Genomic DNA, 12786 nt, shown 5'->3' with positions numbered 1-12786 from the left:
CCATGATGTCATAAAGCAGTAATACATATTTCCAGTTTGAGAAGGTGATGTCGCTGTCATTTTTCCACCCTGGAATGAATACTGCTTAAAGATTACATCATGGTTACCCCCTGGATTTTATCACTACCCCATTTCAGTATGTATGTCTATATTATATGGGATCTTGTTCGACTACCTCCAAAAGAATGTTGCTGCGTATTGACTCGATTATCAAAGGTCAAACAGTAAAGGTATTGGAGTACACTTATCGAGCGTAGTTTTCCGATGGCCTACATTCGTTTGATTGTGGCTGTTCAATGGAATCGCTTGTGATAAGAAACAAAACAAATACGTGAATGGCCGGAGCTTAGCGATTGATAAAGTTATGATTTGTTGGTTTTTCAGCACAAAAACAGCACAAATATGCTTTAAGGAAAATTCCTTTGGTTTATTCATGATCTATTCGATTTAGGCTCAAATAATTCAAATAACTCAAATAATAACCAAGTAGGTAATACATATATTATGTAATAGAATTAGGAAGTATTTCCTTTTTTAAGCGAACTTCATCGCCGATGCAATGATAATTATGGATTATCAATCAAATTTGTATTACAATTTTTCTGTTATTTTTAATATACATTTTTTGTGAGAATTTATTCTCCAAATATATTTAGGTACCAATACTTTGCCATTGTACTTAATATTTATTATTATATTTTCTTGCCACCTATTGGGTTAATCCAGATTTTAGAGCATTATATATGCGCATTTTGAGGAAGAATATATATTTATGTTTTCTATTTGTGTTCTCATTTCGATAGTTTGCCTTAATTTGACTCGACTTTATATACATTGTATTTATTTATTTCCAAACTGATTGGCAACTCTAACCGCTGTCAATACATCACCAAGTTTTATGGTTATCTTTATTAACTCATAAAGGCATAACAATGTAAAGATTTCCTTTATTCTGTGTGAGCATAATGAATAATGTGGCTCGCTACAATCAACTATTGTATTTATTTACATTTCATTAAAATTGTCTTTGATTATAGACATTATAGTCAACTATATCTATCCATGGGTTAATTACTATCTGTCACTTATAAATTAAACTATCTTTCCGTCTCCCGTACTTTGCCAGTAATAAAAATCATACCATAAAATAGCGCTGTTTCCACGTGAAATAAAGAAAAACAAACATTCGCATTAATTACAATATTATAATTATGGATTAATATATAAATAATAACATAAGTATACCACGGCTGAATTATAATCCGATGATTGTGTTTAGTTTTTTATGCGTCATTTAATTAATTATAGACATAAGAACTCGATGCTAAGGAAAAATTACTGAATGGATGCGAACTACGGGAAATAAATACAATTATGTTACATAATACAAAACGCCACAAACTAATATAATAGTTAATACTTTGTTCATATTTTTCCTTTGCTTAGCGCTAAAAATAGATTATGAAACATAATTAATTTTAATAGAATAATATAGATTTCCATTCAGAGCCACCGCATAGTAATGGCCTTATTTGCGACGCGATGACGTCACATCACCTTGCTGAGTTTTTTACTTTTCACACAATTGCTTAGTTTTTGTCTCTTCGTGTCCTTATGGAACACGCGAAGGTACTTTTTTAAGGATTACTTCATTTTTAGGGTTCCGTACCTCAAAAGGAAAAAACGGAACCCTTATAGGATCACTTTGTTGTCCGTCTGTCCGTCCGTCTGTCAAGACCCTTTTTCTCAGGAACGCGTGGAGGTATGAAGCTGAAATTTATATCAATTGCTCAGGTCTACTGTCCCTTGAAGCTGTGAAAAAATCAAACTTCTAAGCCAACGCAATCAAAAGATACAGCCGTTTATGCCGCAAATTTTCGACACTTGCAAGGGAATCAAAACCTACAGGGTGCTTCCCGTGAACTCAGAATCTTGAAATTTGGTACGAAGCAACGTCTTATAGCATAGATAAAGAAAAATTACGAAAACCATAAATTTTTAGTTACATCACATAATATTATATTTTTTTTTAATAATTTTAAACTTATTTGTACGGAACCCTCGGTGCGCGAGTCCGACTCGCACTTGGCCGGTTTTTTACTACTTTGTTGAGCATTTCTATACAAAATCGATCTTGCTTTTTGTGATTGTAAGTAGATACAATAGAATGTATGAGATTTACTCGTGATTGAACACTTAAAAGCTGGAGGCAGCAATCCGTAGCAGTCAAGTTCTTTTTTGTAGGTGGCAATTATTTTGCCACTCGCACGCATAGTTTGGGCTCACAATTTAAGGAAAATAGTTATCACTTAGAACTTAACTACTGTAAAATTGTCTGGAAAACGACTGAAATAAATCTTCAAATTTTAGATGTCCATATTATGATGAAACGGTTTTACTCTGGTTATAATTAAATGCAGAGCAGAATTTTTGTGGTAAATAGAAAGGTTCATTTCGTATGTTTGTTGTCCCAGTCAATGTAGGAAAATATTATTGCATTCGAATTTCGATGTGTCCTACACCCTATTTGTAATTTAAAAACTAAATATTTTACGTGTAACAATTAAGCAAAAATATCATACTTGTTTAGCTTCAAAATCACTATGTCATACACGGAATTTGCGAACTTTCACTCCTGAACTTTTCATTTTGTGCACATTCCTACTAACACACTATTTGGTCGTACTCCAGCGGTGGGCTCTCCAACTTCCTGTACTACGTGGCGCTGCCGTCGGACCCGGCCAAGCTGGGCGGCTTCCGGCGCGAGAGCTCGCCGGACGCCGAGCAGGACCACAAGCTCAAGAAGCAGATGCTCAGCGCGCACTCCTTCTCACTAGATGAGCCCAAGAAGGTATGCTATAAGAGGAAACTCTAATATGGGAACGAACAGAGACTAAGCTTCTAACTTAACTATTTTAATAGGGTTGGCAAAGGAGAATAAAATAGAATAAACTTTAATGAGTTTTATTATACTATACTAGCCGACCCGACTGACGCTGTCCTGTCTTCGCGCAAATTGTGGAACGCTTGAAATTTATATGGCCGCTATGTTTGCGCATTTTCTTAAGTTTTTGGCACAAATTTCTTGATATTCTCTTTCATAAGATCCTTCTCCTGACAATAACGAACACATCAAAATAAGAATTATCGAAATCCGTCCAGTCGTTCACGCGTGATGTCGTGACCAAGTGAAATGGGGATTCACTTTTATAAGTAGAAGATTAGTTGAGCGAGCTTTTGAATTTCTAAATTTGTATAATTTGATGAATGTTTATGTGCAGGTTTTACTGCGCATCTACGGGCAGGTGCACGGCGAGCGAGCGATGGACGCCATCGTGACGGAGTCGGTGATCTTCACGCTGCTGTCGGAGCGGCGCCTCGGGCCCAAGCTGCACGGCGTGTTCTCCGGCGGACGCATCGAGCAGTACATACCGGTAACACTGCTACATCACACGTGACGGAGTCGGTGATCTTCACGCTGCTGTCGGAGCGGCGCCTCGGGCCCAAGCTGCACGGCGTGTTCTCCGGCGGACGCATCGAGCAGTACATACCGGTAACACTGCTACATCACACGTGACGGAGTCGGTGATCTTCACGCTGCTGTCGGAGCGGCGCCTCGGGCCCAAGCTGCACGGCGTGTTCTCCGGCGGACGCATCGAGCAGTACATACCGGTAACACTGCTACATCACACGTGACGGAGTCGGTGATCTTCACGCTGCTGTCGGAGCGGCGCCTCGGGCCCAAGCTGCACGGCGTGTTCTCCGGCGGACGCATCGAGCAGTACATACCGGTAACACTGCTACATCACACGTGACGGAGTCGGTGATCTTCACGCTGCTGTCGGAGCGGCGCCTCGGGCCCAAGCTGCACGGCGTGTTCTCCGGCGGACGCATCGAGCAGTACATACCGGTAACACTGCTACATCACACGTGACGGAGTCGGTGATCTTCACGCTGCTGTCGGAGCGGCGCCTCGGGCCCAAGCTGCACGGCGTGTTCTCCGGCGGACGCATCGAGCAGTACATACCGGTAACACTGCTACATCACACGTGACGGAGTCGGTGATCTTCACGCTGCTGTCGGAGCGGCGCCTCGGGCCCAAGCTGCACGGCGTGTTCTCCGGCGGACGCATCGAGCAGTACATACCGGTAACACTGCTACATCACACGTGACGGAGTCGGTGATCTTCACGCTGCTGTCGGAGCGGCGCCTCGGGCCCAAGCTGCACGGCGTGTTCTCCGGCGGACGCATCGAGCAGTACATACCGGTAACACTGCTACATCACACGTGACGGAGTCGGTGATCTTCACGCTGCTGTCGGAGCGGCGCCTCGGGCCCAAGCTGCACGGCGTGTTCTCCGGCGGACGCATCGAGCAGTACATACCGGTAACACTGCTACATCACACGTGACGGAGTCGGTGATCTTCACGCTGCTGTCGGAGCGGCGCCTCGGGCCCAAGCTGCACGGCGTGTTCTCCGGCGGACGCATCGAGCAGTACATACCGGTAACACTGCTACATCACACGTGACGGAGTCGGTGATCTTCACGCTGCTGTCGGAGCGGCGCCTCGGGCCCAAGCTGCACGGCGTGTTCTCCGGCGGACGCATCGAGCAGTACATACCGGTAACACTGCTACATCACACGTGACGGAGTCGGTGATCTTCACGCTGCTGTCGGAGCGGCGCCTCGGGCCCAAGCTGCACGGCGTGTTCTCCGGCGGACGCATCGAGCAGTACATACCGGTAACACTGCTACATCACACGTGACGGAGTCGGTGATCTTCACGCTGCTGTCGGAGCGGCGCCTCGGGCCCAAGCTGCACGGCGTGTTCTCCGGCGGACGCATCGAGCAGTACATACCGGTAACACTGCTACATCACACGTGACGGAGTCGGTGATCTTCACGCTGCTGTCGGAGCGGCGCCTCGGGCCCAAGCTGCACGGCGTGTTCTCCGGCGGACGCATCGAGCAGTACATACCGGTAACACTGCTACATCACACGTGACGGAGTCGGTGATCTTCACGCTGCTGTCGGAGCGGCGCCTCGGGCCCAAGCTGCACGGCGTGTTCTCCGGCGGACGCATCGAGCAGTACATACCGGTAACACTGCTACATCACAGGTTCGCTTACAGATCCGGCTCGAAGGACCACTATCTACGAGCCTTAGAGCGTATACGCACTATGCGGGTAGCCGCATTGCGGGTAGCCGTCCGGCTGACCGCAAGCACAATTATGTACGTAATATTCATTTCTATGCGCACTGCGATGCGGCTACCGCAGACCGCACAGTGCGCATAGAAATGAATATTACGTACATAATTGTGCTTGCGGTCCGCCGGACGGCTACCCGCAATGCGGCTACCCGCATAGTGCGTATACGCTCTTAGTCCGCATATATTACGTGCATAATACATTTAAATAAATGACCAATTTTAATTTATAATTACGTGCTTGCTAAGAAGCCAATCGTGAATTCATTGTAGAGGCAAGCTCTTTCCTAGTAACCCAGTAACCTAGCTCGGGAAACATTGACTGGAATAAATTGTTTAAGTAGCTTTTTTATACTTTTACATAAATATAAATTGTAAGCAATTAATAACAGACTGTAATAAATAGAAATTTACAAAAAAAAAAACTTATTTATCTACATATAAAATGAGTCGGTATAAACCTCCAGGCGCGGCCGCTGCTCACAAAGGAGCTGTCGGAGCCGGCGATGTCGATGAAGATCGCGGAGAAGATGGCCGCCATACACTCGATGGACGTGCCGCTGTCCAAGGAGCCCAACTGGCTGTGGAAGACCATGGCCAAGTGGCTGCGCACCGTCAAGGAGGAGCGCCTGGCTGCCTTGCCCCACGACATGGTGAGTCACTCACGGGACTAACCTGACCAACATGGCTAACGGTGGAAAACATGTTGACTGATGTGTGTAATACATGGTGACTGTCGCGTGTGATATTGGATGACTAGCGTGTGTGAAATTTATATTTTGTGAAACTAGCTGACTGACGCGTGTGAAACAAGTTGATGGACACGGGTTTGAATGTCGTATGTAAAACTGGGTGACTGATGCATATGAAACGCGTGCAAAACTAAATGACTGACGTTTATAAGTAACTAAGCGACTCCTGTGAAAGCCGGCTACTAACGCATGAAGAATTAACTGACTGACGTGTGTGATTCCAGTTGACTGACGCGTGTGAAATTAACAGATTCTTGCGTGTTAAACTAAATACTTGGCGGGTGTGAAATCGAATTAAGTTTAGGGCTATGTTTAGAACTCGACGTAGAGCTTTATATAAGCTGTAAGTGTTGTTTCCACCCAGACCCAAGAACAAATATTTGTTCTTGGATTTGGGTGTTATTATCTATATATGTATTTATTAAATATTATATTTATCGTCGCCTAGTACCCACAACACAAGCCTTAATTGAGCTTACTGTGGGACTAGGTCGATTTGTGTAATAATGTCCTATAATATTTATTTATTATTTATTTATTTATTATTTGCAGCGTGACGAAGAGCGTCAGGTGGCGGAACGCTTGCGCGCGGTGCAGTGGGAGGCGGAGATCGAGTGGCTCAAGCGGCTCACCGCTGCACTCGCCTCGCCCGTCGTCTTCTGCCACAACGACATGCAGGAGGGTACGCACAGACACACACACATGTACACATGCACGCCAATAGATACACATGCGGACACAACTCACACATACGCATATAACACTCGCACGCACAGACATACACACACATACACGCAAATAACATGCGGATACATAACACACACGCACACAGATCCACATGCGGACACACACGCACAAATGTAGATACCCATTGAAAAGGCAAATATGCGCCACACGCACGTACGCACAGATACACATGCGAATACATGACACATAGACACGCATACGCGCACAAGCGCTAATAAAAACATAAACAAACACACCACGCATTTGCATATAACGCACAAACGCGCGACAGATTGTAAATATTTCTAAAATTCAATTTGCAATTGCGTCGTTGTCATTGCGCGCTATTAACTGTATTTCTGCTATTAGGTTTTTACAATTTCCGCATTTGAATAGTCTCTATTACATTCGCATATAAAAAGCAATTTTTACTTACAAGTTTTCAATATGTAAATCATATTTCATTACCTAATTATGTTATATTCAATTCCAGGAAACATCCTCATCTTTGAAGACGAAGTAGAAACGGGCGGCGAGGGGTCCGGTGTGGAGAGCTCCGGGGTGGAGGGGGTCGGGGGGGTCGGCGCGGGGGTCGGGGAGGAGGGGGAGGGAGAGGACGGGGAGGGGGTGGGGGGGGAGTACGCGTACAAGGAGGCGGACTCGGCCTCGGTGTCCTCCGCTGAGCTGGGCGAGCCGAGACTAGTGCTCATCGACTTTGAGTACTGCGCGTACAATTATAGGGCCTTCGATATTGCTAATCACTTGCAGGTTAGTGGAAATCGTGAATTTGTTGATAAATATTTGTATTTTTAATTAATTGTGTTATTTAATAAGTTTTGTATTGAGTCTAGGTAATTTAGTCGGATAGTACATCAACTTAATCCATATTAATTGTTCTATGCAGTGTATCACAATGACAGCGTATTTTTTTAAGTGTAGTGAGCTGTAGTATATTGTATAGGTAAACCAGAATCTGATGGCAATTAGGGAAATCAAAATTTTGAGTGTGCAACCCTAGGGAAAATGGACTGAACGATCTTGATACTGCGTATTTTTTATTTTGTCCTCAATATCATTAGTTATATTACATAAGTGGATAATACTGTATTTAATAATGAGATATCCACGTAATATTATGTAGGTACTTATTACATCTTAATATACTATTATAAAGGCGAAAGTTTGTATGGATGTATGGATGTATGGATGTTTGTTACTCTTTCACGTAAAAACTACTGAACCGATTACAATGAAATTTAGCACACATGTAGAGGGTAACTTGGATTAACACATAGGATAGGATTTATCCCGGAAATCCTACGGGAACGGGAACTATGCGGGTTTTCCTTAGAAAACGCGGGCGAAGCCGCGGGCGGAAATCTAGTAAAATATAAAGGCGAAAGTTTGTAAGGATGTATGGATGTATGGATGTTTGTTACTCTTTCACGTAAAAACTACTGAACCGATTACAATGAAATTAAGCACACATATAGAGGGTAACTTGGATTAACACATAGGATAGGTTTTATCCCGGAAATCCCACGGGAACGGGAACTATGCGGGTTTTCCTTTGAAAACGCGGGTGAAGCCGCGGGCGGAAATCTAGTGTATAATATACGTATATTACTTTTCTAAAGGTAATATGTACATAATATTATGTATTTACACATACCTATATTTGAATATATATCATTATGGCATGTGAAAATATGGATGTAATGATAATGCAGATAAAAACTTATTTAAATTATTTAACGATTGTTTATAATTATATAAAACTAGATTTCCGCCCGCGGCTTCGCCCGCGTTTGCAAAGGAAAACCCGCATAGTTCCCGTTCCCGTGGGATTTCCGGGATAAAAACTATCCTATGTGTTAATCCAAGTTACCCTCTATATGTGTGCTAAATTTCATTGTAATCGGTTTAGTAGTTTTTACGTGAAAGAGTAACAAACATCCATACATCCATACATCCATACATACTTACAAACTTTCGCCTTTATAATATATATTAGATAAAACAATAATAAAATAAAATCATGTTTATTTTCGTTAGTATTAACACATTATAAAATTGACTTGAACACCTTGGATTTGACAAATAGCCAAATTGGAAACTCCTGTTATAAGTTTTCATAAAATTATATTTTATATAATTTTTATAATATAATCAACAAACAATATTATAAAAAATAAAAATAACAATTTTAATTTAAAGTATCAAAACGGGTAAGTCCAACTTAGCAATAAAATCTTTCACGCACATTAAAATTGAAAATTGTGATGTGTTTGACCCTTCTTCATCGAATATTTTTCACAACAACACCTTTTGCTTGTGATCGCAGCGGTTTTATCGACATTTCGAAGATTTTGAAGACAAAATCCTAAAAATTAATCATCAACACAAATAATTTGACAACCAATTTGATAGTTGTCAAATAAAGTTGCCACATGAAAATCTTTAATTTTTTAAATATAAATATGCCATCAGATTCTGGTAGACCTATACTGTAGTGCAGTGCACACAGTGTGCTGTAAATATATATAAATTAAGACAAATTAATGAATTTGTAAAAAAAAAATATTGTACGCGATTTAAAATGACAGTATAATATATGAAAAAATATTGTAACCTAACACCTAACTAGCCATATATGAGCAAGATAATATTTGATATAATGTATAAACACTGAATGGCTTGCAGGAGTGGTGCTACGACTACACGAACCCGGAGCACCCGTTCTACTACGAGAACTACGAGAACGCGCCCACGCTCGAGCAAAAAGTGAGTTTTTCGTAATTTATTTGGTTAATGATATTGATATGTTTACGTAATTACGTTATAAATTAATAGTTATAGTCCGGTCAAATTAGACTAAAAAATAATATTGAAGTTACAAATATGCAGGTGAACTCGAAGTGAAATTAATTTTTTTCTTTGTTACTAAATTGGTAGGTTCTATCACAAAATGACTTTGGAGTGACCGTAGAATCTCTTCATTACGGCTCTTTGCATTGTGTTGATAATTTAGTACATTGACTCGCGTTGCCATGGTGACCGCGCACCTCCAGGAGCGGCTGTGGGTTAGTTTGTGACGTATGTATATTGACGCGTTGCCATGGCGACCGCAGGAGATCTTCATCAAGGAGTACCTGAAGCACGTGGTCGGCGACGCGCAAGGCGCGGGCGCGGACAGCATCGACGAGATCAACCGGCTGTTAGACGAGATCGACGCGTTTGCGCTCGCCAGCCATCTGTTCTGGAGCCTGTGGTCCATCGTCAACGCCAGCAAGAGCCAGATACCCTTCGGTTATTGGGTGAGCCATACATATCAATAAATAATTTAAAAAAATAATATAATAAAAAAGATTTTGGGTATTTTGTCATAGATAAATAACTGGCGTGAAACAGTCATGTTGCGAAAATTTATGTTGCATTTTTTTGTGTTTTGAAGCGAATTTGCCTCTTATTCATATACATATTCATTATTATTATGTTGAGTGTTGTAATTTCTTTCCCAAACAACTAGATATACCCTTTATTAACTCAGGCCCCGGAACCACACACAATAGAAAATCTATTGTGTCGTGGACCGATCGGGCCGTTCGGGGCTCAATGGGTTAAGTTATGTTTATTTGACTTTGTTTTACCGAAAGAAGACCGTTTATTTATTAATCTCGTCATGTTAATTTTTCCAGGAATACGGTCTATCGCGCCTGGAAACGTACTTGCGTCTAAAACAGGAGCTGATCAAGAAGGACAAGTACGGTTTCCCGCAGAAGAGGAAAATCTGCGAAGTGGACATTTGAGCCGCGAGCGACTGAGCACTGCGGTGTGTACTGTACTGTATAGTGTAGTGTACTGTAGTGTACTGCAGCGTAGTGTATGTACTGTACTACGATGTATAGGGTAATGTTCTGTATAGTGGGAGGTACTGCAGTGCGACGTACTCTAGTGTTACTTACTGTACTGTATGGTGTTCTGCGGTGTATAAGGTAAGCACCTTTGCATAGTGTGAGATACTGTACTGTATATTGTACTGTACTGTGCTATAATATAATGAACAGAGCAGTTCAATGTGCTGTAGTATGCTGCACTATATGCCACTGTAGTAGATTACATTGTTATGTAGTATTGAACTCTATAGTGTAATATACTATACTGTATATAGTGCACTGTACTGTGCTGTGTACATAGTATACTGTGTTAAGTATTTTTGTCTCAACTATGTATAGAAATCTGTCTGTTCCTCGATGTACCTAAAATATTATTACAAAACCAAATATTATCTATATATGATAAACATAATTTGTTGGTTTCAGTATTAATTGAACTATTGAAAATTATTTAATGTGATTTAAAATTATTTATATCATTTTGTGTTCTTTCGAAGTCAGTGAATTGGTGAACTGCTTTTGACGCATTTAAAAAATATAAAAAAAAATAGATTATGTTATAGTCAAGCAATAATTTTGAGCATTATGTTTTGGTCACGAGAGTCGGATATTGTCTGTACTCACACGATATACAGTGTGTTTCATTTGTCATTTTTTGACAAAAATTAGTTATCACTTATCAGTGATTATTGAAAGTTTTTTATCACTCTTTTTTTTCCAATTACTGCCAAACAGACAAAATACTACTGGTTGTATTTATTTGTAAATAAATTTCACGGACTATAAAAATTTATCGTTTTAAAATTTTAATACGTAAATTCCTCACGCATCTGTATAAAAATAAAATACAAAAAAAATCACAAAAATAAAAACTTCCTTGTGCTGTTTGTTCAAATAGATTTGTAACAAGTCAATCGCCTTACAGCTGTCTCTGTCTAACTCCATACGATAGACAAGGACGGCACATCAGAGCTTTTCGTAATTTTGTACATTCGTCTCGCTCTAGCGTTGGGAGTTAGACAGAGACGGCTATATCTCCAATAAGAGAGATATACTGTAAATAGTAAAATATGTAAGTTGTTATGTTATATAACACCTTGTACATAATATTCATAATTATTCGACAGACAGTATAATGTGTTTGCAATGTCACTTCGAAATCAATGGACATTTTTAAAAGCTTTGGAAAAAAGTAGGTTCTCTAGTAGACTTTATATTTTTTGGTGTGTTATTTCTGACTCAGGGAGCTGATTTCGACAATTTTTTTTTTATTAAAAAAAAATGTTGTAAGTGACCAATATGGAAGAGTCTGGGAAAGAAATTAAGCTCGTATATGTAACGTTAAAATAATAAATGTAAAAATATCTCGATCGAGTTTTGTGTGAGAACTCGTGTTAAAATCTCACTGCTTCAGTATTCGCACAAACATTCCTTGTGATTGTCTATTTGTCTCGCTCTCGCTTATGTATAAGCGCCTTGGATAGAGCGGGAAGGCATGATTTTGGAACGACTGTTTTTAACCTTTATACGCGGGAGAGAAATGAGTGCCTTTGGGTGGAATTAATAATAGATGACGTAAAGTAGTTAGGTAGAACTAAATACGGTTGATCTACAAATCATTTTTTACGCTGGACGCATATTTACTTCATACAAAAAGTATACAATAATGTAGGCAAGTAAAGACCATAGACAATTTATTTTGTCCAAGTTCAACGATCAAGTTTATCTATGCGTCCAGAAGTATAGTCTATTGCTTATTATTTTATCTCTCGCTATACACACTACTTATATCTTACGACATTTCACTCTGTATGAAGGAATATACCTTGAAATTATTGAAGACATCAATTTTATAAACCATAGATTTCTCGTAAAAACATTTAGACCTCGAATAGCTTCCGCAAATTCTATTTGTTGTGTAATCTCGATTATTTATTGAAAATGAAATGTTTGCCAAAAAGTCGAGTGAAGATAGTTAGGTAACTAAATAGTAATTGTAATATTATAGGCATGGACGTATAAAAAAAGACGGACGCCGTATTACGAACAAACAACGTGAAGCCACCATAGTAAGCTAGCGATCGTGTAAAGACAATAAACACGCACACACTCTCACCATAGTAAGCTAGTCGGCCGCCATTACGTCGTGAACTACCGACTGATTAACTGCGTCACTGTTTCACAAAAAATATTTAAAATGCC

General features: G+C 40.5%; 1 protein-coding gene across 1 annotated transcript in view; it reads left to right on the top strand.

Annotated features, from left to right (window-relative positions):
• Positions 1-12293, top strand: part of LOC149475561 (choline/ethanolamine kinase) — a 34609-nt gene extending 22316 nt beyond the window's left edge. The window contains exons 3-11 of the mRNA XM_089713237.1: positions 2692-2851; positions 3282-3434; positions 5678-5863; positions 6515-6644; positions 7182-7267; positions 7343-7456; positions 9392-9472; positions 9820-10005; positions 10387-12293. Coding sequence (XP_089569363.1) covers positions 2692-2851; positions 3282-3434; positions 5678-5863; positions 6515-6644; positions 7182-7267; positions 7343-7456; positions 9392-9472; positions 9820-10005; positions 10387-10497 — 1207 coding nt within the window. The 3' untranslated portion in view covers positions 10498-12293. The remainder of the gene's footprint in view (positions 1-2691; positions 2852-3281; positions 3435-5677; positions 5864-6514; positions 6645-7181; positions 7268-7342; positions 7457-9391; positions 9473-9819; positions 10006-10386) is intronic.
• Positions 12294-12786: the final 493 nt, after the last annotated feature.

Source organism: Colias philodice, chromosome 30 (genome assembly GCF_061535455.1).
Source record: "Colias philodice isolate Cphi_HAF_F1 chromosome 30, ilColPhil1 Martin Lab GWU primary, whole genome shotgun sequence".
NCBI classification, from domain to species: domain Eukaryota; kingdom Metazoa; phylum Arthropoda; class Insecta; order Lepidoptera; family Pieridae; genus Colias; species Colias philodice.
This window is presented reverse-complemented; position numbering and strand designations above follow the sequence as displayed.